Source organism: Muntiacus reevesi, chromosome 3 (genome assembly GCF_963930625.1).
Source record: "Muntiacus reevesi chromosome 3, mMunRee1.1, whole genome shotgun sequence".
Classification (NCBI taxonomy): Eukaryota; Metazoa; Chordata; class Mammalia; order Artiodactyla; family Cervidae; genus Muntiacus; species Muntiacus reevesi.
In genome coordinates, this window is record NC_089251.1 from 171,148,167 (window position 1) to 171,174,541 (window position 26,375).

General features: G+C 42.0%; 1 protein-coding gene across 2 annotated transcripts in view; it reads right to left on the bottom strand.

The window, feature by feature from the left end:
- Positions 1–741: 741 nt before the first annotated feature.
- The window catches only part of MTHFD1L (methylenetetrahydrofolate dehydrogenase (NADP+ dependent) 1 like), a 174,162-nt gene continuing 148,528 nt past the window's right edge, over positions 742–26,375 (bottom strand). For both annotated transcript variants that reach the window (XM_065931123.1, XM_065931124.1), the window contains exons 27-28: positions 8,168–8,288; positions 742–1,109 (exon numbers count right to left, since the gene is read on the bottom strand). In XM_065931123.1, coding sequence (XP_065787195.1) covers positions 8,199–8,288 — 90 coding nt within the window. In that variant the 3' untranslated portion in view covers positions 742–1,109; positions 8,168–8,198. The remainder of the gene's footprint in view (positions 1,110–8,167; positions 8,289–26,375) is intronic.

A 26,375-nucleotide genomic window follows, 5' to 3' on the forward strand; every position in this document is an offset into this window, starting at 1 on the left:
CAGTGTTTTGGAACAAATCAAACTGCACATAAAGATACACTATGGGCAGAGCAGCTAATAAGCAGGGTCACTGAGGGTACAGTGCAAGAACGTACAGGATCTGATGGCAAAAAGACTTTTGCAGGATGTGCCTGTGGGACATTTAAGATATTTATGGTTACTATTTTACTTATACTGCTTAGAGGACAATCACTGCTTGTTTGTTCCTGAATCCTTGGTTTTGTTTTAACTTTTATATAATTTTATATTATTGTAGGGAAAAAAATGGAAACAGGAAAGGGTCAGGAATTCCCGGGAGGGGGGAAACAGGCCATAGAACATTCTTTAGCCCAATTTAAGGGTGGGACAAATGGAAAAACATTTGCCAACCACCCAACCTTAAAGAGTCACTTCTCTTGCCCTATAGGCCTTCGGGAGCTTAATGGCCATTGAGATTCACTCAACGGTGGAAGAAGCTAGCATAAATCCATTAGTTTTTAGGTAAGTGATGTAAACTTCCCTGACACTCAAAAGTCATTCTGGATATAAAATGCACTTTGTTCTGAAGGATATTACAACCTGCCAGCGGTCAGAAGATTTCATAATTGACCTGATATTTCTCTGTTATTTTTCCCTTGTTATGTTTATAAAGTTCTGGTTGCATTGACAGTTTTTCAGGAAATCAGTGTCAGGTAACAACTCCACCATGAATAGCTACCTCTAGAGAGCAGGGAGTTTTATCTGGCACTGAAAACATGTTGGTTGGTTTTCTACATACATGTTTATTTTCAGTTCAAAGACCAAATAGAAAACTCCATCGTGGAAAATGTTACCTGTTCGTTCACACTCTTTTAATCCCTCAGCCCCCATAAAATAAACGTTCTAAAGTGTAAGCAGTGGGAAATCATGTAAACTCTGCAGAAACAGAAAATAAATTAGTTTCTTTCAAGACTTGGGGGAGGTCCTTTTCCTGAATGCTAGACTCTGTTGCAAACAGAATCTGTCTTGAACGAAGAATAAATCTTTGGCCTATTTCACCATTTCCCCAGCATTGCGTAACAGCATATTTCAAATTCACTTTCTTCTCCAACTGCAGCAAAAAGGCATGGAGTAGTTTGCATTTGTGGAGCCTGAAAGACAGAAAAAAAATTTTTTTTCAGTGGTTTAAGAACGGCCTTTTCCTCTGGTGTCAAACTGTTCATATGTTATAGCTCTAAAGCTGGAGAATCCAAGAAAATTTGAGAGCAGATAAGTGATTCTATTCACAAGACAAGGCTGGGATCACTGCTTGGAGTCTTTTTACTTATGAGCAGTGGAGAATCTGATTCTGCACCACTTAGGACCGAGCCAGCATGGACATGGCAGGTTGCAGTTCTGAATTTCCGAAAAGATTTTGCTTGGGGGCCATGGCTGAAATCCTCTGACTTCTAAATTTGGGATCTACGTTTCCAGGATCCTGTTGAATGGGAACATCCCAGGGTTTTAGATTAGGAAGCTTGTTGCCTTGGATTTCAGTTTCACTTTTATCATAGACTCAGAAAGCACAGTCTGAAAAATTCCTCTAGGACAAGAATGGAAGTGAGTGGATCTGGAATTTCTTACTACTGTTAAAGCTTTGCTGTTTTCTCACAAAGGATGCTAAGACTCTCTGCCACTGTAAATCCTGCAGTCTTTCAGGAAAAGAAGTGATCAAACCACATTTTAAAGAGAATAAACAAGACACCTAAGTTTAAAAAAAAAAAGTGTTCACCAGGAGAAATGTAAATATAAGCACTTGGCCTTTGATCTGAATTTATACATGGAGGAATTTATCTACTGGGCCAAGAGTTCAAACTCGGCTGGAATACAGCGAGCTGGCCTCCCACAGCTGAGTGCAGGGTCTGGAGTCAGAAAGGATGCTTGATTAGCTTCAGAACAGAAGACCTTGATGAAGGCAGGGGATGAGGAATTCCAAATACTCCCCTAACGCCTGATTCAAGTCAGGGAAGTAAACAGAAAACAGGAGGAACGCAAGCATAATAAACATTATCAAAATGAAAATATTTTTGATGTTAGGAAGGGAAGTTTCCCTGGTGCAGACCTCGCCTCTCCGCTCAGGGCCATGCCAGCCTCACATCAATGGCTCTGGCGACCTCAGACGGGAGGCACAGTGACTCCTGGGGAGGGAAGAGGGGTGCTGTGCTGTGAGGGTGGCGGGGGTGAGGGTGGGCTTGGTGGAAGACCCTTGGATTAACCATGTGACCTCTATACCAATGACTTAGTATTTAAAGGGGCTTAGATCTGTGGTTCTATATTTTCAGAAAACTCAAAGGGTGGGTATAGAAAGTCTGATTATGCATTAAAAAAAAATCAGTGAAGGTGCAAATGAATCAGTTGTCTGGTGTTTATTCAGTGGGGGAAAAAACAATTCTAGAACTTTATTTAATAAGACATCTTTTGGAAAATAGAACTTGGAGTGACGTGGCCACAAGACACAGCCTGCTGACAGCCGCAGGAATATGCAGGAGGCAAGAAAGGGATTCTTTCCAGGCGCCTCTGCTGGATGGAGTGTGGCCTTGTTGGCACCTTGATTTCGGCCTGTGAGTGTGTGCTAAGTCGCTTCAGTCGTGTCTGACTCTGTGCAACTCTATGGACTGTAGCCCGCCGGGCTCCTCCGTCCATGGAATTTCCTAGGCAAGAATACTGGCATGGGTTGCCATTTCTTTCTCCAGGGGAACTTCCTGACCCAGGGATGGAATCATTGTCTCTTACATCTCTTGCATTGGCAGGCGGGTTAAGACTTGTGTCAACCAGGAGGTTCCAGGTTTCAGCCTACTAATACTGATTTCAGACTTCTAGCCTCTAGAACCACAAAAGGATATGTTTCTGGTATTTTAAACCACCAAGTATCTGTTATAGCAGTCTTGGGGATAGAAGAAGCACGCGTGCACACACACACACACACACACACACACATCTCATAGAGGAAAGGAGTTGTTCTCTCTTTTTCAGATGGTAAAGAATCCACCTGCAATGTGGGAGACCTGGGTTCGATCCTTGGGTTTGGGAAGATCCCCTGGAGAGGGAATGGCATTCCACTCCGGTATTCTTGCCTGGAGAATCCCCATGGATAGAGAAGCCTGTCGGGCTACCGTCCATGGGGTTGCAAAGAGTTGGACATGACCAAGCGCTACGCACACACAGCACACACCCTTATATCAATTACTGGTAATAACACTTGGCTCTTGGGTTTTCTTTGCTGAAAACCATCTTTTATTGGTTTCCATTGTTGAATAATAGAGGTTAAAGTTAAACATGCTACCAATGTGACTTTAAAATGAAAAGTCAGCCTCAATAGTATTTGTAAAGTTGATGCTGACATATTTTGACAATTTTTAAAAGCTGAAAGGTGATTTGCTTTTGAATCGAGAAGAATTGACTCTGCATCATTAGTTAAGGTGTGTAACAGTCACTGGGTGCTTAATAACCAGTCTGAATGTCTGATTAAAAAATGGCTTCAGTGAAATGGAGAGAATTTCAGGTTCACAGCATTTAGTCAAAACTTTTCCTCTACTTTACAAGTTCTAACCTTTTTAAAACAGGTAGTCAATTACAACTAATGTCATAACTAAAACTTTTCTTTTTCTTTTTTCATTGACCAAGAATTTCTTATATATTAGCCACATATAGATTTAAAGTTATTAGAAAAATCATGTTTCCAGAGTTTTCAGAAATACTATTTTCCGTGCCTTATTTTTTAAAAAAAGATTATTAGACCCCCTGCTCCCCAGGAAAAGCTTCCTTTAAAAGCGAATTAATTAAGAATCTCACAGCTGTTAAGCTTCAAAACATTCCCTTTCAGTTAGATAGGGGAGAGTTAATTATCACCATCTTTCAGAGATGTTACAGATGTCACCTTAGATTTAATTATCACAATCTTTTATTTGAGTAGCTTGGGCTTCCAGCCTGTTTTGGCTCCTGCCTGGGAGTGGAAAACAGGGGCTCACTCTACTCCAAGGATGGTTTCACGTGAGGAACTGAAGACCTTTTTCTTGAAACACAATGAGGAGGAACAATTTTTGAGCTGCTTCTTGAAAAGACAGTTTCAGGATTAAAATCATAGCGTTCAGGAGCAACCCTAAGAAACCCCGAAACTCTACGGTTTATAGTCTGAGGATCAGAGACTCTGTCCACAGAAGGCTTGCAGGCAGCAGCCACTCAAGATTAACTTATGATTATTAAATATCACTGAAACTTTCTGCTCTGAAGACAGTGTGGGGAAGAAAATGAACTGGTATTAACATTATACTCCTTTCTGCATGTGCAATTCAAGGAAAACAATGATAGCAGGACCGGAGTCAATTTGATTCCATGCTAATCATAACTTTGCACATCAGAATGAGGTAAGGGAGTGTCTGAATCCTTCAGGAAATCTGCCAGGCTTTCTTGAATTCATTTGAATCCTGCCAAGACTCAGAAATACGATAAAGATTCAAAACAAGAAATCCAAAGGAGCGGGGAGTCAAACCCTCAAGTTCAGTCATCTTCTAACAAAAAACTGACCAGTAATGTCACAGGATCAGTTTCACTGGGGCAAACAACTTATTTTAATTAGTTCCATTTGGTAACATCCAAAAGAATGAATCGTGCCCTTATTCTGACAAAGGCAAAAGCATGACAGGGAACGTTTGGAAAGAAGAAGCAAGTACTCAAATTGTGGTGGCTTCTTGACACCTCTCGATTGTAGGAAGTCTCACCATTTCCTGGAAGGTGAGATGAACAGGGAAGGAGAGGAAGTGGAAGGGAAGAAAGGAGAAGCTTCTTCCATATGGGACAAGTCACGTCTGCAACGCATTGTGCACAGTAAGAGTGATGCTCTGCCGCTGAGTCCACAGAAAGATCTGGAGTCTGAACACCGTGTGAGCAGAGCAACCCACCGAACATTTCCTCTCCCAAAATGTGCCCAAATCTGAGTTATCATTCAAGCTTTAACATTTTTATTTTATGCATTTTTAATAGCCAAAGACCTCTGAGTGTTAGTCTGTGGGTTCATTATTCTAAGGAGACCCCGAGAGGGAATGTTTGCTTTGTACAGTGGTTTTCTATTACTGGATCGTCTGCAGTTATTCAGGCAGGGTGAAGTGATGGGTTTTGAACTACTGCCCACCAAGCCTACAACAGGGTTTGGCAATTCACACCAAAGAAAGAAGTCTTGGATAAGTGAGTGGGAAAAGCCACTTGAAGAGAGAGTTAAGAGGAAGCTCTAGTATACCCTGACTGAAAAGAATTTTGACAAAGTCATAGCTTTTAATACTCAAATAATTACCTTTTGTTATTAAAAAAGAATTCACCTGGTTATCCCCAAATTACGAGTCTGTTCAAAGAAATGGTTATCATCTTTCAGAACGGGCCAAAATTCATTTACCCCATGAAAATGGTTTGGTTTGGGGCAGAAATGATGGGGTGAGACCAAGAGTAAGAGGATCTGGGTTGAATCCTGGCTTTGGTACTTCTCAGCTGTGAGACCTGAGCAAGTGATTGACGTCTCTGGGCCAGAGTTTCCGTAACTCTGACCTGACACTACTACCCATCACATGGTGTTGGGACCAGCGTGACACGTGACCGGGGATGGTGGAGCAATTCCTGATATAGCTGTGGAGCAAGAGGTAGGGCTGAGAGTGGAAAAGCAATATGATTCCTCTGCTGGTGAATCAGGGTCATCCCTCGGCTTCCCCCCTCAGTGACCACAGGAAGGACTTAACTTCTTGGGACAACACCTGCCTGCAAGGGGTGCTTAGCACAATACCTGGCCCATTGGAGGGAATCCCCACAGGCCAGTGTCCTGACCCTGAAACTCTGCTCAGTCCTTACTTAAAGTCCAAAGGGACACTTGTCAAGGGAACGAGGACACCAGTGTTTAGGTGTAGGTGTGGGTGAAGCCGAGCAGGTGCTGTCTGGCATTACCTGAGTCTTAACTGCAATAATTAAGGAATAATTAGATTTACATGACCTATTTGGCGAGCAAATGAAAATGGACCAAAAGACTGGAAAAGAAATGTCCCAGAGAGAGGAAAGAATTGCACATTATTGTTCTGGAGAAAAACAATTAAGTGGCAGAAATGTGGTATGATGGGTTGACATGACAAGAGAGATTAGTCTGGACAGGGTCAACAGAAAGTTTAAGAGAAATGATACTGTGATTTCCCCCAAGGCCTGGCTGGGAAACTCCAGGCCTTCACACACATACACATGCACCGTTGTATCAAAAGGCCAAAAGAACTGTTATCAAAACTCAAGTTTATGGGCTTCTCTGTTAAATCAGCCTCCCTTAGTTCATTTTCTGCAGTTTTCTTCATCAGTAATGACAAGGATATGAAGTGTGGTTGTGGTTAAAACTAAATACAGTTCTCACTCCTCAGCAAAACACACACATGGACAACCCCGAACACCACACACACAACCCAAATCCCAAGCTTTGTATTAATTTGTCTTTTACCTTGCTCATCCTAGCCTAAGTCTTCAGTGTAACAGTAACAGAGACTTAACAAAAAACAAAAACAAACTCCTTGTGTTAACTCAGTAGTTAAACAAAGCAGCTTCTCATGTGGCTCAGTGGTAAAGAATCCACCTGCTAAGCGGGAGACACAGGTTCAATCCCTGGGTCAGGAAGATCCCCTGGAGAAGGGAATGGCTTCCCACTCCAGTATTCCTGCTCAGAGAATCCCATGGACAGAGGAGCCTGGTGGGCTACAGTCTATGGGATCTCAAAACAGTCGGACATGACTAAGAGACTCTACAACAAACACAACAACAGGTGGAACAAACAAAAGCTGAGAGTCCTGTGTGGCTGGCTTAGGGCATAACTCAGGGACAACCGGAAAGAAGGGTCTTCAGGTCAAACAAGCTCATCTCGAAGGCCCAGAATATGCTGGCAAGAGGGAAAGGTACTGGGCTAAGGACCAGGAACTGGAGGGAGTGGGAGAAGGAGTGGGGTGTTTGTGGGGAAGGAAAGCATCTTGAGAATACGCTGAGGACGTGTTTGATATACGGGTGGGGAAGAGCAGCTCCAGGTCTCTCAACTTCTGATGGAGGGTTTTCCAGGGAGAATTAGGAGGGTGTTCTTTGTGATGGGAAGCCAGGGCAGAGGCCAGCAGGTGTGGTCGCAGGACAGAGGGGCAGACGTGAATGAGACCAAAGCCCCACACCCCTCCTGCTGTGGGCTGCCTAAGCCAGCTCCAAGGCAAGCCCAACCCTCGACACTGTGTGGACGGTGAGTCATCAAGGGATCTGCTGCCCTGTCCTTTCCTGTGACTCACAGGACCCTTGGAGCTAGAGGATCTGTCCCATCTCTGAATCTTTCCAGTGCTACAAGAGCCCAACCACCTGCTGTGTGACAATGCTATGAGCTACACTGTATCCTTCAAAGGTACACTGAAGTCCTGACCTAGTACCCATGACAGTGACTTCAACTGGAAACAGGGTCGTAGCAGATCAAATCAAATCAAGTTAAGATGAGGTCCAGAAAGGTGGGTTGCCATTCAATGTGCCTGGTGTCTTTTTAGGAAGAGACAGGGAGGAGACAGAGGGCTGACAAGGATGGATGGCCACCACCAGAAGCCAGGAAAAGGCCAGCAAGGATTCTGCCAGAATCTGAGTCCATGGCCTTTGGATGACACTTTGACTTTGGACTTCTCACCTCCAGAACTGTTGGAGCATAAACATCTGTTGTTTGAGTGGCCCAGTTGTGACACTGTTATGGCAACCCCAGGAAAGGAAGACACTGGGAGTCCTTGATCACATGGTTCTAACTCTGGACTAAGAGATGTGCAGTAGAAGGTAAAGGTGGTGGAGCTGATGACAGCAGATATTAGTTCTAATTCTAGAAAAAGAGTAATGAGTTTACAGGACTCCTTTGTTAGGGCAAGAGATGTCTTAAACAAATCTGTACTCAGAGATGGCATGACTGACTTTCATTGGAATGGAATCCAGGCAAACCAAGGAGCTGCCCATCTAAAAACAAATCCATACCCAGCAGTGACCCCGGTCATGACTATAACTAGATAGGGGTTCACAGTAACCAAGTGAGGAAATTACATAGCAGGCCATTTGCGTAATAAATATATATAAAAAAATAAAACAGAAAGAGATCTGAACTAGGAAGAAAAGAAAGCAAAGAAAGAAAGGAAAAGTGAAAAGCCCAACAGCCTACCTGAATCGGGTCCTGTGGAAATCTTGCTCACTCAGAACAAGCCTTTAACCTGCTCTGTATCTGTATCAAGATCTATGTCGTAGAAGCAGGGCCGAGTCGGCAGTCCCGGCATGGTGCTCATCTAGGGGAGAGAACAAGAGATTACATCATTAGCCATGCTGCAGTGATCACTCTGGACAATGTCCATCCAACGACATAAATTAACTCTATAATTCAGTTCAGCCCCATGTAACTTTGGGTTATATATACACGTTTCTTTTTATATCCACCATCTGCTATTTCAATCTTTATTCAAGGAAAGGAAATCCCCCCATGGTCCCATAAGACACCATAGCTCCCAAATAGTGACTTGTAAACCTTTTTTTCTAAGTCAAATCTTGATACTGAAGCCCAACAAAGAAGGCGAGAGTGGGTGTGGATGGGACCAATGACAGCCTCCTGACCACCCCCAAGGCACATTTTGGTAAAACCACTATCTCTTGGAGCACGGATTGAAAACTTCTGTTCTTCTTCTGTTCTTCTCCAACTGGTCTACTTTGTCAGCTAGAACTGTTGTTTATTGAGAACTTACTATGTGTCAGGAATTGTACAAACACTTTACCTTTTTCTTATTACTTTTTTTTTTCCTTTTTGGCTTCACTTAGCTGCCCAACCAGGGAGAGAATCTGTGCCTGCTGCAGTATACGTGTGGAGTCCTAACCACTGGACTGAACGGGAATCCCCGATGCTTTTTTTCATCATTCCCCAAACCCGATGAAGTAGTACTTTTATCATTTCCATGTTACAAGGAACATAATGGAAGGTCAGAGGTGTGAAGTCATTTGCCCAAGGCTGCAAAGGTCATAGGGGCTTCCCTGGCAGCTCAGTTGGTAAAGAATCTGCCTGCCATGCAGGAGACCCGGGTTCAATCCCTGGGTCAGGAAGATCCCCTGGAGAAGGGATAGGCTACCCACTCCAGCATTCCTGCCTGGAAAATCCCATGGACAGAGGAGCCTGGCGGGCTAGTCCATGGGGTCACAAGAGTCAGACACGACTTAGCAACTAACCCACAACCACACAAGTAATAAACAGTCAAATGAGAAACTGAATTCCAAGCCTGTAATCTCAAATTACTCATTTAACCACCACTACCACCACTGTATGGGCACTTTATACTCTATGTGGATAACTTAATTTCCCATTACCCTTAGAGGAAGGCACTAATTTTAACCTCACTTTACTGATGAAGACAGAGGATGTGTGCATGCTAAGCTGTTTCAGTTGCGTCTGACTGTGACTCCATGGACTGTAACCTGCTAAGCTGCTGTGTCCATGGGATTCTCCAGGCAAGAATACTGGAGTGGGTTGCCATTTCCTCCTCCAGGGGATCTTCCTGATCCAGGGATCGAACCCACGTCTCTTATGTCTCCTGCAGTGGCAGGTGGGTTTCTTTCTTTCTTTTTTTTTTTACCCACTAGTGCCACCTGGGAAGCCTAAAGAGAGGATCCTTAGGCACCAAGGATGTGCTCAAGGACACACAGCTGGTTAGTGGTGGAGAGAGAATTAAAACCAGGCCCGTGCTCCTCACCGCTTTGCGGCACTGTGTTCAGATTGGTTTTGCAAAAGTACACTCTTTGTCCACCTGCACCAGAGACACTTGGTGAGCAGGAGAAGCCGCCTGCTTCCCTCTGGTGACGCTCACACACTAAACACGCGTCCAGGAGCCAGAGACTGAGGCTCCTGGAGAGTGCTCCGTATCAACTTTAGCATCACCCACTTCTTCCCCACCTGGCCAAAAGTTCTCAACACAAAAGGAACCCAGATAAAGCCTCTGTCTCAGATCTCAGCTCTCTCACTCTTAAGGCCCTTTCTGCAGTGGCAGGATTCCCCATCCACCACCCACTCTTCCCTCCTATGAGGCTGATAGGATCTTGCTACTCAAACTGGGGAGGGAGACTGTGGACCAGCAGCATCGCCACCACCCAGGAGCTTCTGGGAAATTCAGTCTCTCAGGGCCCACCCTCGGCCAGCTGAATCAGAATCTGCAATTTCGGCTCATCTCCAGGGGACTCGTGGGCACGTGATCATTGGCGTATCACTGGCTTTGTCAGTGGGCCCTAGGATGCCTCTCCCGCCGTTCCCTCTAGCTCTGGGAAAGGGAGCTGGAGGGGAAGGGGCTGAGGAGGGGCGGTGAGGAAAGCCCTTTCAGACTTGATAACCTGTTGCTACTTCTTCCTGGCCCCAGCTGCATGTCAGGGAGGAGACCTGGGCACCTGTGGTCTCATGACCTCCGGGACTGAATGAGAGGGGTCTACATGGCCGGATGTAAAACGCCGTGATAGAGTGGCCGGCTCCTGTCCTGCTGACCGCACAGGACTGCTCTGCAGTACATTATGGGCTACAGGCTTCTGAGGCATCACTGATAGCCTGCCTCCGGGAAAATGTGCTCTGGGTTTCAAGCAATGAACTACAAACAATCTCTGGCACACAACCTGCTTGTAGGTGGGGACTTTCCGGACTCTAAAGCTTCTGGGATCCAGAGGGCTACTTATCCTCCTGAGGTTTCTGTTCCTAGCAAAGGGGTAACATTTTTCTCTGGTTACTACAGTGGCTTCTCCTAGGAGAACCCAGAAAGAAACCCACGCTTAATGCTTTAGCACTGAGACATCAAATACAAAGGACGCTGGTGAGAACGGTTCATATTTTTCTCAGTTGCCTGGGCTACAGAGTCATACCAGTTACTCTACAGCAGTTTTCCTACCTAATCGCATTCTGACATGAATATTTAAAGATGTCTTTATGATCTGTGTGGGGATATGGATTTGGAAAAAGGAATCAACGTTTTGTAGCTTGGGATGGACAGGTACACACTGCTATATTTAAAATGGATAACCAACAAGGACCCGCTGTATAGCACACGGAACTCCGCTCAATGTTATGTGGCAGCCTGGATGGGAGGTGAGCTTGGGGGAAAATGGATACATATATGAGTTTCCCGGGTGGCTCAGTGTAAAGAATCCACTTGCCAATGCAGGAGTCATAGGAGATGCAGGTTCAATCCCTGGCTCGGGAAGATCCCTTGGAGAAGGAAATAGCAACCTGCTCCAGTATTCTTGCTTGGAGGATCCCATGAACAGAAGAGCATGGTGGGCTACAGTCCTTGGGGTTGCAAAGAGTCGGACGTGACTGAGTGACTGAACTTGCACGCACACATGGATACATGTATATGTATGGTGGGATCCCTTTGCTGTCCACTTGAAACTATTGGAGCACTGTTAATTGGTTATATTCCAATTTTATAAAATAGAAAGTTGAAAACATTAAAAAAAAAGAAGAAATGAGCAATCACAGTCAGCCGCAAAGAATCGGCTCCACTTCTAATTTAATTCACTCTCTAGGTCGAAGGGATCCGGGTGAGGATCCCGACCCAGACTTGATGGCTGCTGCTTCTAAGGCTGCAACGCTATTCACTCCAGGGCAGAATTCAGTATGAGGCAGATCAGATCTAAATCCACACGAGGTGAGAAAGCCCAGGAAGAACCCCGAAAGCGGTGCATTTGGGCCCAACCCACCCAAGCGACAATAGAAGCTTCTATCGTGGACAACACAATTGCACTGCCTGCTTGTTCACACACTATTTTTACAGACAGGAAAATTCAGCTCTCCGCCATTCATGATTAGCTGGTGCCAGACCAAGACCGACAAAGACAGGGTGATTTGTGTCCTTTCTGGAGCTGAACCACTGAATCAGCGCGTGTGTCTTTATGTCATTCTGATGCTGTCACAAAACTGGGAGCTTTTCAAAGTAGCCAAGATATTACATGCCAGGAAGTATAAAATGTCTTTCCTCTATTTTCAACTTATTTTACTTAAATGGGAGGAAAAATGAGTTCTCAGAAGACTCCCATGTTTCATCTCCCCATGATGCAGTAGTCACTTACAAGAATCAAGAATCCAGTTTATTCGGGATGAACAATAGACAAAGAAGCATGTGGAGCATGCAGAGCTGGGGTGACTTCCAGCCCTGGGGACAAAACCACCTCCAGTCCATATATTTTTAAACTAGAAGTCCCGCTGAGGACTCCCTGATGGTAAAGTGGCTAAGAATCTGCCTGCCAGTGCAGGGGACACAGGTTCAATCTCTGATCCGGGAAGATCCCATCTGCTGTGGAACAACTAAGCAACCCCTAGAGCCACCGTGATGAGAAGCCCGATCACTGCAATGAAAAGTAGCCCCTTGCTTGCCGAAAGTAGAGAAAGTCTGAACACAGCAACCAAGACCCAGCACAGACAAAAATAATTAAAAAAAAAAAGAAAAAAAAAAGACTGCTTAAAAAAAAAAAGTCCTGCTGAGCAAAGTCTGTTACCAAAGGATTGGAGCCCCCAGACAGGAGTCAGCACAGAACGACAGGAAAGAATGTGGACAGCCCTTGGGAGCTGACCTCTGGCCCTCTGCCTGGGGCCATGGTGATCTATGTTGACTTTACTTGTGTGCCCTCTAAGAAGGCCTCCTGCTTAAAATAACCAGGGGCCACTAAATTGTACTTACTTGTCATGCTGCATTAATGGATTCTTTTACAAAGGCTGAAAAACATGCGTTTTTGCCCTTCACGCCCCTAATTTTAGCCACAATGAATCTTCCAAATCTTTGATTTTGAGTTAAGCTTATTTGAGAGAAATGATGAGTTGTAGGAATAGCCTTTATGAATATTCATTAAAACCAGTAAAGAGAAAATACTCATATACTTAAAACTTGTCATTCAGAAGTAAATGTAGAACACTCTTAGAATGAGTAGAAAAAGTACCCAAAAATCTGTTTCATAAAATGACAGAATCATATTTACCAACCACTTAGCCAAAATGTTATCATAGTTAATTTTGTTGTGTTTGTGAAATAATTTCTTTTCTGCTTTCTCCTTAAATCTACTACTTTTTCCTACTAGATAAGCCATCCAAGTTTATTTTAATTCAAAAAAGAAATAAGCATTTTAACTCACACCTATTTTGTTCCTTCAGTTCATGACTCGAAATGGAATCCTTTCTATTTCTTTCCTCCACCAAATTGATGACTGAACACACATATCATCTCATTTCAAAAATTTAAAAACAACCAAAACGACTGCAATGATTAATTACATGATGATATAATCTAAGTAAAAAGATTCTTTTTGATGAAACAATAAGTCAAAAATTTAAACTATTGAGCAAAAGTATTGTAAATACAGTGCCTGACAATATTAGGCCTGTAAAAAATATATTTTAAAACAGATGAGTAAAATGGAGGATGATTAGAGAGTTGCATAACAAGCACAAAGAAAACTTCTGAACAACTATGCTTTTTCTTTGCTACCCTCCTCCCCCCAGTGTCTTTGGATGTGAGGGACAGAACTGTTTATATCTCATGGTCATAATACACAAGGAAAAATGGCCAGTATAAATACTGAGTTAAAGGAAAGAAGAGAGATATTACAAGTCATGGTAATGAAGAGGAATTCCACCTGCTTGACTTGGTGGTGATGGATGCTCTGGGATTTCCTTCTGAGTTAGGTAACAACCTCCCGCACAGCCCATGGCTGCCGGGGATGTTCTGGGTGATTGGCGCATATCTTTTCAGAGTGCATTTACTTCTCCTGGTGGCCAGTGAATGCCTGTTCCTATGTGAAAGGACAGTGAGGCTTCATTCAACCCACAGTCCTTTGCTGATCACTCACCATGGGGACACCAAGGTGACCAGAAGAAGAGACCATTAAAAGTGGATCATTTGGGTCAAGTCACTTTCTATTTCTTGGTTAAAAAAAAACAAAAAACAACTTTTCATTCTTTGCTTTTTATATAAAAAGGATGAACATAATAAATTCTTAATGTCTGACTTTCAAAGATACCAGTCAAGTTCAATGGCTGTAAAGATGATTCTACTGTGCTCACATATTGGGCCAGTATTACAGAGCTCAGATGATTCCAACTTACTTCAATGGCCTTGAATAAAAGAGAGAGCAAGTACAGTTATTTCTTGCTTCTTTTGTAAAGGAAACTATAATTCTTAGGGGTAAGAAGCCTGTTCCAAACTAACTTTTCCATTAGTTTAAAAAACCTTACTTTCAATAAAATGCTATCAAAAAGAAAGTACTTTCAATCAAGAAGTAAAAAATAATAAAAGTAAAAAGCCAAATCTTGCTCCCCTAATACTGCTTCCCAGAAGTGACCCATGTAAACAATTTCTGGTGCAAACTCCCAGGTAATTTTCTATTCTTATATAGGCCATGTGGTTATATTACATGTACGTATATAGTTAAATGCAGGACTTGGATAATTCCACATGTACAATTCTGAAATCTGATTCTCAGGAAGATGAAAATTTAGAAGAGGTAACTAGGGTAATTTCTAAACAAAGGAATGTGGCTGGAGAAAGGAGACTCAAGGAGAGTGGTTGCCAACACATTCTACATTTGACCCTTAAATCATTTGGGCGTTAGAGGCACTGATGTCCAGGAAGGTTGAAAATCCATGGATCATTTGTAGTTGGCTCTCAGTATCCACCATTCCTCCCTATCCTCGGACTCAACCAATGCAGATCTTGGATTGTGCAGGACTGTCACATTTAACTGAAAAAAAGAATCTGTGTAGAAGTGGATCCGCCCTGTTCCACCCCTGTTGTTCAAGGATCAACTGCATAATGTAAAGTCAATGGGCCCTGCCTTTTGGAAAATGAGGGATTAGGGAGAGTGCTTTAAAAGAAAAGGAAAACAAATAAGAAGCAGAAGAGTCTGACCGACTGAATGTCAACAAAGGAAATGAAGAAACTGGGCAGCTTTCATGCATAAGATAAAGAACTCAAATACTACAGCTTTTTAAGTTCAAAGACCACTCTGCACTTGAGATGTCTCCCCCCTCACCCCCCCACCCCGACACACACATACACTGAAGAATTTATTTTCCTTTTCTTGGTTCTGATTTCAAGGATGGAACCCTTAATCAGTTTTCAACTGTGGTTGCAGGAAAGCTCCATGCTGGCTTGCTCAGTAAGACACTGTCCTTCCTGTCCCCGTGTCTGGAAGACCAGAGGTGGCACAGTACAGCCTTCGGGCTTCTCTCTATTGTCCTCTGGGCGCTGGCTTTATCCCCAGGCTTCCTACATGGGCAGCTCTGGGCCATAAAGCCATACCATATGACATCTAGGACAAGAAAAAATGTCATCTTCATGGACTGGCTTTTTATATGTTAATTATACGTTTCTCGTGTAAGAAAAAAGGGTTCATTAGATTTCATCCTAATTTTTCTGGCTCTATAAGCAATTTTAAAATAGGCCCCTTTCTGTCAATCCTACTAATGACAATCAACTCGGGCACTAGACCCATTAACCGGGAGCTAAGTGAGAAGACTCTTAACAGTCCCTTGGACTGCAAGGAGATCAAACCAGTCTATCTTAAAGGAAACCAACCCTGAATATTCATTGGAAGGACTGTTGCTGACGCTGAATCTCCAATGCGGCCCCTGATGCGGAGAGCCGACTCATTGGAAAAGACCCTGATACTGGGAAAGACTGAAGACAAAAGAAGAAGGTGGCCGAGGATGAGATGGTTAGATAGCATCACCAACTCAATGGGCACGAACTTATGCAAACTCTGGGAGAGAGCAGAGGACAGAGGAGTCTGGTGGGCTACAGTCCATGGGGTCACAAAGAGTTGGACATGACTTAGTTGACCACACAACAACAACAAAGTAACAAGCAAACAAGGGTCTTTGACTGATGACAAATATTATGAGACACCTTTAGAAGTATGATGATAAACTAAAAACAGGTATAATTTTAAAATGAGTTCAGTCTTCGGGAAAATAAAAATAGGATTCCTCTCTCTGCACAAACCAAAGAAGATGATGTGAACAGCAGCAGCATGAATTCAATTCTCCCCACAATGCTCCTCTCTGCTTGAAATTTTGCGGTATATTCATTCACCAGCCCTCTTATGGGCAGGTGGCAGGCCAGGAGAACCTCTGCCAGCTTTGGCAAAACAAATCAATTTAATAACGTTTCACTGTTCGGAAACTCACTATTAAGTAATCACATTCTGGTTTCTGAGAACCTAAGCTTCTGAAAACGAACTGTGCTGTTCTGGACGTCTGTTTTATCCCAAGGTCCTACTGGCAATTAAATCATTATTCTGTAACTCTTGTAAGAAGGGAGAAGATAAAGGAGAAAGACAGAGGAGGGGGAAGGCATGGGGGATCACGACTTGCCTTTACTTAGCTGAACTGGTCTTTTCGTCAAGGAGCTTGGTACTGAAGACACAGCTGCCCACGTAATTTCCCTTCTCTTTTCCACTCCCTTCCCCTCGACCCTGGCAAAGCTCCTCCCCAGAGATAACAAGCTGCTGCAGCAGCAGGAAAACATAGCAAGATGGGGGCAAATTGTATCCATTATTTTAAAGTCCCCTTTACAGCTGGCTTGGGACAGAAGCAAAGGAGTTGTCTTATCTACTGTTTGCCAACTGGACATTTGGCTGGCCGAGGCTTGACCATGAAACTGAATTAGGAAACAATTCATGACCACTCCGCCATCTAATTTTGTTTTTGTTGGCATTTAGTCACTAAGTCGTGACCAACCTCATGGACTGCAGCACGCCAGGCTTCCCTGTCCTTCACTATCTCCTGGAGTTTGCTCAAACTCATGTCCATTGAGTTGGTGGTGCCATCCAACCATTTCATCCTCTGCTGTCCTCTTCTCCTTTTGCCTTCAATCTTTCCCAGCATCAAGGTTTTTTCTAATGAATTGTCTTTTTGAATCAGGTGGCCAAAGGATTCAGCTTCAGCAATAGTCCTTCCAATGAATATTCAGGGTTGATTTCCTTTAGGATTGACTAGTTTGAGCTCCTTGCTGTCCAAGGGGCTACCTGATTTAACCATTTTAAATTCTAGAGGCCTACATTGTTCTGCTACCTTTTTTTTCTTTCTTTTTTTTCCTTGCAATGGTTCAGACCAGATACCAGCTGAATGATCTTTTATATCCTGCTACCTGTTCTCTCTCCACCTCCACTTTCCATCTCTCAAATATAGAGCTATTGTTACTTTCAGTCAGATCAGGATTTTTTAGGACAATGCAAATATTACTCACAGGAGGGCCATCATACATATTCTGATTACATTCTAATTCTTGTACAACCCCTGTTTCTTCAAGAGTTAATCACTGTCTTGTATCTTTATTAGGTTAGCTTTCTATAGACCTATCATTCATGCTCTAACACACTCTGACAGCCTTGGTCATCCCTTCACATTGCCTATGCATGAGGTTAGTTTTCCTTACAGCCATCCTGCTGGAGCCCTTCGTCCTGTAGACCTACTAAACAGCTGATGGTGGATCTCCCTTTGCCGTGATCCTGGGGATTCTTTTCTATTGCTTCCATCTCCATTTGCTATGCCAAATTGTGGATATGGGTTTCCCAGGTGACATTAGTCGTAAAGAACCCACCTGTCAAGGCAGGAGAGATGAGATGTGGGTTCAGTCCCTGGGTTGGGAAGATTCCCCGGGAGAAGGAAATGGCAACCCACTCCAGTATTCTTGCCTAGAGAATCCCATGGACAGAGGAGCCTGGTGGGCTACAGTCTGTGGGGTCACAAAGAGTCAGACATGACTTAGCAACTATACAACAATAACTGGATATACACTACTCACAATACTGGGTGATCCCAGTAGCTGCCTCTCCCTGAGGGCAGGTGAGACTTGTGACTTACTTCTAACCAGAAGCACATGGCAAAGGTGATAAGAGTTCCTCTATCTTAGCAGACTCAACTTTACCCCATGCGGGCTTTTGATAAACTATCATGTTGTTGTTTAGTGGGTAAGTCATGCCCAAGTGAGACGTCATGGATTGTAGCCTGTCAGGCTCCTCTGTCCATGGGATCCTCTCTGCAAGAATATTGGAGTGGATTGCCATTTCCTTCTCCAGGGGATCTTCCCGACCCAGGGATTGAACCTGGGTCTCCTGCATTGCAGGCTGATTCTTTACCACTGAGCCACCAGGGAAGCCCATGGTATGAGGGGGCATAAAAAGCCAGATGGTAAAAACCATAGGTAGCCACTGAGACTGAAGTGTTGCCTCCAAGTGACAGCCAGCAAGAGGCTGAGCCCTCAGTCCTATAATTGCAAGGAACTGAAATCTGCTAACTACCCTGCAAGCTTGGAGGAGAATCCCTAGCCTCACACGAGACCACAGCCCTTACTCTAGCTTGAAGCAGCCAATTTAGCTAAGCTGAGTTTGGACTCATGGCTAGTTGTGAGATAACAAACATCTGTTGTTTTAAAAGGGCTAAATTTGTGGTAAGTTGTTATGTAGCATAGAAAATTAAAATTAGTGCATTTATCTTTCTGTTTTAAAATTTTCCCTCATGTTTCTGTACTTTAAGCAATTTTATTAAAAAAAAAAACATTGCATTATTTAGCAGTGTGGTATACAATAAACTGCACATGTTCAAGTGTAAAATTCATTGTAAGAGTACATAAAACAAGAACTTTCCAGGTGGTGCTAGTGGTAAAGAATTTGCCTGCCATAGCAGGAGACTTAAAGAGACCTGGGTTCAATCCCTGAGTCAGGAAGATCCCCTAGAGGAGGGGATGGCAACCCACTCCAGTATTCTTGCCTGGAGAATCCCATGGACAGAGGAGTCTGGTAGGCTACAGTCTATGAAGTCTCAAAAGCCAGACACGACTGAAGTGACTTAGCATGTACAGAAAACAAACTGCTGTGAACATGCATGTCCAGGCCTTTATATGGATATATATTTCATTTCTCTTGAGTAAGGAATGGAATGACTTGATCATATGGTTGGTGCATATTTAACCTTTAAAGTAGTGTTGTTCACTCGTGTCCGACTCTGCGTGACCCCATGGACTGTAGCCTACCAGGCTCCTCAGTCCATGGAATTTTCCAGGCAAGAATACTGGAGTGGGTTGCCATTTCCTCCTCCAGGGGATCTTCCTGACCCAGGGATTGAACCCTGGTCTCCCTCATTGTGGGCTTTACTGTCAGACCGCTTTACTATCAGCCACCAGGGAAGCCTTTAAAGACAGGACCAAATTGTTTTGTAAAGGTGTTGTACTATTATACATTCCTACCAGCTCTGTAGGAGAGTTCCAATTGTTTTCACATCCTCACTAACACTTGGCATAGTCAGTCTTTTTAATTTCAGGTATTCTAAGAGCTATGTAGTTGTATCCCATTATGGTCTTAATTTGCATTTCCCTAATGACTAATATTGATAAGCTTATTTTCATGTATTTATTACCCATATACAGGTCCTCATGAGATAGATGACCTGTAAATGTTTTCTCCTTCTCTGTGGCTTATTTAATTTCCAAATATTTGGGGTTTTTCCCTATGTCTTTCATTGTTGATCTCTAATTTAATTCCACGGTGGTTAAGGAAGATTATTTTTGTATGATCTGAATCTTTCAACATTTACTGAGAATTAATTTGTGGCCCAGAATATGGTCTATTTGGCAAATATTCTGTTTGCATTTGAAGTGGATGTGAATTCTAATGTTGCTAAGTAGTGTGTTTAATCCAGTTAGGTAGGTCAAGTTGGATTAAAGTGCTGTTCAAGTCTTCCATTATCCTTATAATGACACTTATAATGACACTATCCAAATAGACACTTCGGTCTATTTGTTCTTTTTTTTTTTTTTAATTTTTTTTTAGTATTTATTTATTTGTTTGGCTGTGCCAGCTCTTAGTTATAGCACATGAACCCTTAGTTGCAGCGTGTGGGATCTATTTCCCTGACCAGGGATTGAACCCAGGCCCCCGGCATTGGGAGCTTGTAGTCTTAGCCACTGGACCACCAGGGAAGTCCCAGGTCTATTTGTTCTGAGAGGCGTTTTAAAATCCCTTACTATATTTGTGGCTTTGTCTATTTTTCCTTGTAGTTTTCCTTCATCTACGTTGAAGGATTATTAGATGTATAAACATTTGGATTGTTATCTCCTGTTGATGAAATGGCCCCTTTACAAATTATGAAATAACCCTCTCTATCTCTATATTATTTGCTCTAGCTCTATTTGGACATCAATCCAGCTTTCTTTTGATTGGTATTAGCATTTTCCCAGCCTATTTTCTTTAACCTACTAATGTCTTTAAAGTTGATTTCTTGATGGCAGCATATAGCTGGATCTTGAATTTTTAGCCAATCTGACAGTCTGTGTCTTTCAATTTGGATATTTAGACCATTTACATTTAATGTGATTACTGATATGGCTGGGTTTAAATCTACTGTCTTTTGCTATTGCTATGCTTTTCCTCTTTGTCCTTTTTCTTCTGTTTTTCATCTTTCTTTGGATAGAGTATTTTTAACGATTTAATTGTTGCTTTATTAACTATAACTTCTGGTGTTATTTTAGAGGTTTCCTCAGTTTTTAATGATACACATTTAACTTTTTAGTCTACCTTCAAGTGACGTTATACTCCCTCACATAAAGTGTAAGAATCTAAAAAAAAAAAAAAAGTATAGGGTCATTTCTTTCCTCTTGAACTTGAGCTGTTGCTGTAATATATTTTGTTTCCATGTATGGTATAAACCTGTCACTGCATTTCTATTATTTTTGCTCCATAGTCATTTATCTTTCAAAGAGTCTTCAAAAGTTTACCTCTGTAGGTACTATTTCATGGTGCTCTTCATTCCTTTGAGTAGATCCAGGTTTCTGTCTGGTATAATTTTCATTCTATAGAAGGACTTCTTTTATAATTTCTTACACTTCAGGTTGGCTAATGATAAATTCTTTCAGCTTTTAATTGTCTAAAAAATTCCTTATTCCATCTTAGCTTTTGAAAGACATTTTAAAATTGGTAGAGAACTCAAAGTTTAAAATTTTCTTTAAAATTTTCTTTCAGTACTTTCAGACAGCCTCACTGTCTTCCAGTTTGCATTGTTTCTGATAAGAAATCAGCTGTCAATTTATCTTTGTTCCTCTGTATACAATATCTTTTATCCTTTAAGATTTTCTCTTTATCACATTGGTTTTAAGCAATTTAATTAATATGTGCCTTGCCCTAACTTTATTCACATTTCTTGTACCTGGGATCTCCTGAAGTTTCATGAATCTGTGGGCTCACAGTTTCTATAAAATTAGAAAAAGATCTGCCCATTATGTCTTAAAATACTTGCAATCCTCTCCTCTGTATCCTATGGATTCTAGCTCAATGACTGTTTTATTCATTCATTTTTTTCCCAGCCATTTCTTGGTTCATTTTAGATAGTTTCTATTGTTAAGACTTCAAGTTCTAATTAACTAATCTTTTTTTCTTCATTTTCTTCCCTCTAGTTTCTTGAACATTAAGAAAAAAATTCTCATAATTGTTTTAATGTCCCCATCTCCTAATTCTATCATCTATGTCATTTAAGTGTTAATTTTGGTTGATTTGTTTCACTATAGGCTGTATTTTCCCACTTGTTTACATGTCTGCTAATTTTGAATTGAATGTCAGACATCTTTCTGTGCACTGTATTTTTTTTTTTTGTATTTATAAACATTTTTATACTTTGCCCTGGGATATAGTTTAGTTACTTGGAAACAAATTGATTTTGGAGCTTTTTTTTTTTCTTTTAAAAACTCTGTTGGGTGGGACCAGAACTGTGTTTAGTCTAGGATTAATTTTCCCCTTCCTACTGAAGCAAGAGCTTCTGGCCCTGTGTGACAGCTATGCACTGCTCCCTGCAGGGACCCCTCTCCATACAGGGCAGCCTAGAGACTTTCTCCAGGCCGTATGGTAGAGCAGGGCAGTTGGAGGGCTCACTTTGTTTCCTGTTTCTCAGAGAACAATGTCCTTTATTGTGGGATGGCCAATGTCTTTTGCATTCCAGTTGCCTATAATGAAAAGGACATCTTTTTTTGAGTGTTAGTTCTAGAAAGTCTTGTGGGTCTTCTACAGAAGGTCTTGAATAGAACCATTCAACTTCAGCTTCTTGAGCACTACTGGTTGGGTCATAGACGTGTATTACTGTGATATTGAATGCTTTGCCTTGGAAACAAACAGAGATCATTCTGTCATTTGTGAGACTATACCCAAGAACTGCATTTTGGACTCTTTTGTTGACTATGAGGGCTACTCCATTTCTTCTAAGGGATTTTTGCTCACAGTAGTAGATATAATGGTCATCTGAGTTAAATTCAACCATTCTAGTTCATTTTTCCTAAAAGGTTAATGTTTACTCCTGCCATCTCCTGTTTGATCATTTCCAATATACCTTGATTCATGGATCTAACATTCCAGGTTCCTATGCAATACTGTTCTTTACAGCATTGGACTTTACTTCCATCACCAGTCACATCCACAACTGGCGTTGTTTTTGCTTTGGCTCCGTCTCTTCATTCTTTCTGGAGTTATTTCTCCAATCTTCTCAAGTAGCATATTGGGCACCTACCAATCTGGGGAGTTCATCTTTCACTGTCATATCTTTTTGCCTGATTTTCAGTAGGAAGTCAAGAGATACCTGGAGTAACAGGCAAATTTGGCCTAGGAGTACAAATGAAGCAGGGCAAAGGCTAACAGAGTTTTGCCAAGAGAATGCACTGGTCATAGCAAACACCCTCTATCAACAGCACAAGAGAAGCCTCTACATATGGACATCACCAGACGGTCAATACCGAAATCAGACTGATTATATTCTTTGCAGCCAAAGATGGAGAAACTATATACAGTCAGCAAAAACAAGACGGGGAGCTGATTGTGGCTCAGATTATGAACTCCTTCCTTATTGCCAAATTCAGACTTCAATTGAAGAAAGTAGGAAAAACTACTAGACCATTTAGGTATGACCTAAATCAAATCAGTTAAGATTATACAGTGGAAGTGACAAATAGATTCAAGGGATTAGATCTGATAGGGTACCTGAAGAATTACAGACAGAGGTTCATGACAATGTATAGGAGGCAGTGATCAAGACCATCCACTCCCCAGAGAAATTGAAAAAGAGAAAATGGTTGTCTGAGGATGCCTTATAAATAGCTGAGAAAAGAAGAGAAGCAAAAGGCAAAAAAGAAAAGGAAAGATTATATTAATCTGAATGCAGAGTTCCAAAGAATAGCAAGGAGAGATAAGAAAGCCTTCCTAAGTGGTCAATGCACAGAAACAGAGGAAAACAATAGAATGGACAAGACTAGCAATCTCTTCAAGAAAATTAGATACACCAAGGGAACATTTCATGCAAAGATGGGCACAAGAAAGGACAGAAATGGTATGGACCTAACAGAAGCAGAAGATATTAAGAGGTGGCAAGAATACACAGAAGAACTAAACAAAAAAGATCTCCACGAACCAGATAACCACGATGTGTGTGATCACTCACCTAGAGCCAGACATCCTGGAATGCAAAGTCAAGTGGGCCTTAGGAAGCATCACTATGAACAAAGCTAGTGGAGGTGATGGAATTCCAGTTGAGCTATTTCAAATCCTAAAAGATGATGCTGTGAAAGTGCTACAAATATGCCAGCAAATTTGGAAAACTCAGCAAAAGCCACAGGACTGGAAAAGGTCAGTTTTCATTCCAATCCCAAAGACAGGTAATGCCAAAGAATGTTCAAACTATTGCACAATTGCACTCATCTCACACGCTAGAAAAGTAATGCTTAAAATTCTCCAAGCCAGGCTTCAACAGTACGTGAACCGTGAACTTCTAGATGTTCAAGCTGGATTTAGAAAAGGCAGAGGAACCAGAGATCAAATTGCCAACGTCCACTGAATCACAGAAAAAAGCTAGAGAATATCAGAAAAACACCTATTTCTGCTTTATTGACCATGCCAAAGCCTTTGACTGTATGGATCACGATAAACTGTGGAAAATTCTTCAAGAGATGGGAATACCAAACCACCTCACCTGCCTACTGAGAAATCTGTATGCAGGTCAAGAAGCAACAGTTAGAACTGTACATGGAACAACAGACTGCTTCCAAACTGGGAAAGGATTACGTCAAGGCTATATATCATCACTCTGCTTACTTAACTTCTATGTAGAGTACATAATGCAAAATGCTGGACTGGATGAAGCACAAGCTGGAATCAAGATTGCTGGGAAAAATATCAATAACCTTAGATACGCAGATGACACCACCCTTATGGCAAAAAGTGAAGAAGAACTAGAGAGTCTCTTGATAAAGTGAAAGAGGAGAGTGAAAAAGTTGGCTTAAAACTCAATATTCAGAAAACTAAGATCATGGCATCCAGTCCCATCACTTCATGGCAAATAAAAGGGGAAAGAATGGAAACAGTGACAGACTTTAGTTTTTGAGGCTCCAAAATCACTGCAGATGGTGAGCGCAGCTATGAAATTAAAAGATGCTTGCTCCTTGGAAGAAAACCTATGACCAATCTAGACAGCATATTAAAAAGCAGAGACATTACTTTGCCAACAAAGGTCCATCTAGTCAAAGCTATGGTTTTTCCAGTAATCAAGTATGGATGTGACAGTTGGAGTATAAAGAAAGCTGAGCACTGAAAAATTGATGCTTTTGAGCTGTGATGTTGGAGAAGACTCTTGAGAGTCCCTTGGACAGCAAGAAGATCAAACCAGTCAATCCTAAAAGAAACCAGTCCTGAATATTCATTGGAAGGACTGATGCTGAAGCTGAAGCTCCAATACTTTGGCCACCTGATGTGAAGAACTGACTCATTGGAAAAGCCCCTGATACTGGGAAAGATTGAAGGCAGGAGGAAAAGGGGACGAGAGAGGATGAGATGGTTGGATGGCAGCACCGACTCAACGGACATGAGTTTGAGCAAGCTCTGGGAGTTGGTGATGAACAGCGAGCCTCGTGTGCTGCAGTCCATGGGGTTGCAAAGAGTTGGACACGACTAAGCAACTGAACTGACTGTCCAATGTCTTGAGTGATTTTTTTTCCCATATACTTTGTGTAGTTTCCTTGACTGTTTAAAATAGGAAGGTAAATCTGGTCCCTGTTTACACCATCTTCAGCAGAATGCAACTTACAAAGAATGCTACACACCATTGGATGAGATATAATCACCTAATAAATTTAGGTATGAATTTCATAGGCTGATGGAGCTTTTAAAGACTGTATTACTCACTGTACTTAATTAAAGCACAAGGTTACTGGAAACATACATATAATGACAGAATTTGATGTTAAGTAATCCAAGAATAAAATTATATTAATAGGAAAAAAAAAACAGATAATTGTAGCAATGACTAGGAATAAGGTAATATACATTTTATGTTTATAAACTGAAAAATGGGAATAATGAAGAATTCTTTACTTACTGCTCAGCTGTCTGCTTTTTTCAATCAAAACAAAGTCAGTTTTCTTGAACTTTTCTCCTTTTGGCAAGTCAGCTCCTTCCTTTATTGCTCTGCTACTGACACGAGCGGCAAGACCCATTTGAAGTTCAGCCTGCCTCCCTCTTCTGCCCTCTCAGTGACCCTGGTGAATGAAAGCTTCCCATGATGGCACATTTTCAAATAAGTATGTGGCCCAGGCATCTGACAAGCATCTGAGTAATTCTCTAACATGTTGAAGGAGAGTGATACCATCAGCCCATGAGATAGTTTCCCACAGAAAAAGCCTGAATTTCTCATATAAATTACACGAAGTATCAGTGAGGATACACTTTACACCCACAAACGGTTCTGTCAGTACCCCTGGCTCCTGTTGACTACAGTCTCACTTTTCAGTTTTGCTTCCTCCACCTTCTATTCCCACCTCCACAACCATTCTACTTATGAAATTTGCTGTAAGCCAAAAGCAAATCTGGTGCTTATAAGAACATTTAATTTCAAGCATGCATGTCTACAAGACCTGGCACGTCTACACAACATTTATTTCATATATTATTGTATTTCAGTGTTGGGTAAAGTGACCTAAAGCACAGCTTTGAATTCCCTCCCTAAATCTGCGCTGTCTTGGGGCTCCCAGACCAGCTTCTTTTCCTTCCTGAAGCCCATGGAGATTTCCATGGGGGAAAGGAATAGGGCTACCGGCCTCAGGGAACTTCATCTTGGCTCTGTTCATTTCATTGCTACCAGTACTTGGGGACATTGCGAAACCAAACACAGTTCCCAGTGGGAAAGAGGTTAGGGGGTCCTGGGACAGTTTTCTGTGCTTATTACTCCAACATGAAATTTCACAGACCTCTTCTTTCTTCTAAATCACAGGTTGGAAAACTATGGTCCAGACATCACACATAAGACCAGTTATCTATTTTATAAATAAAGTTTTATTAGAACATAG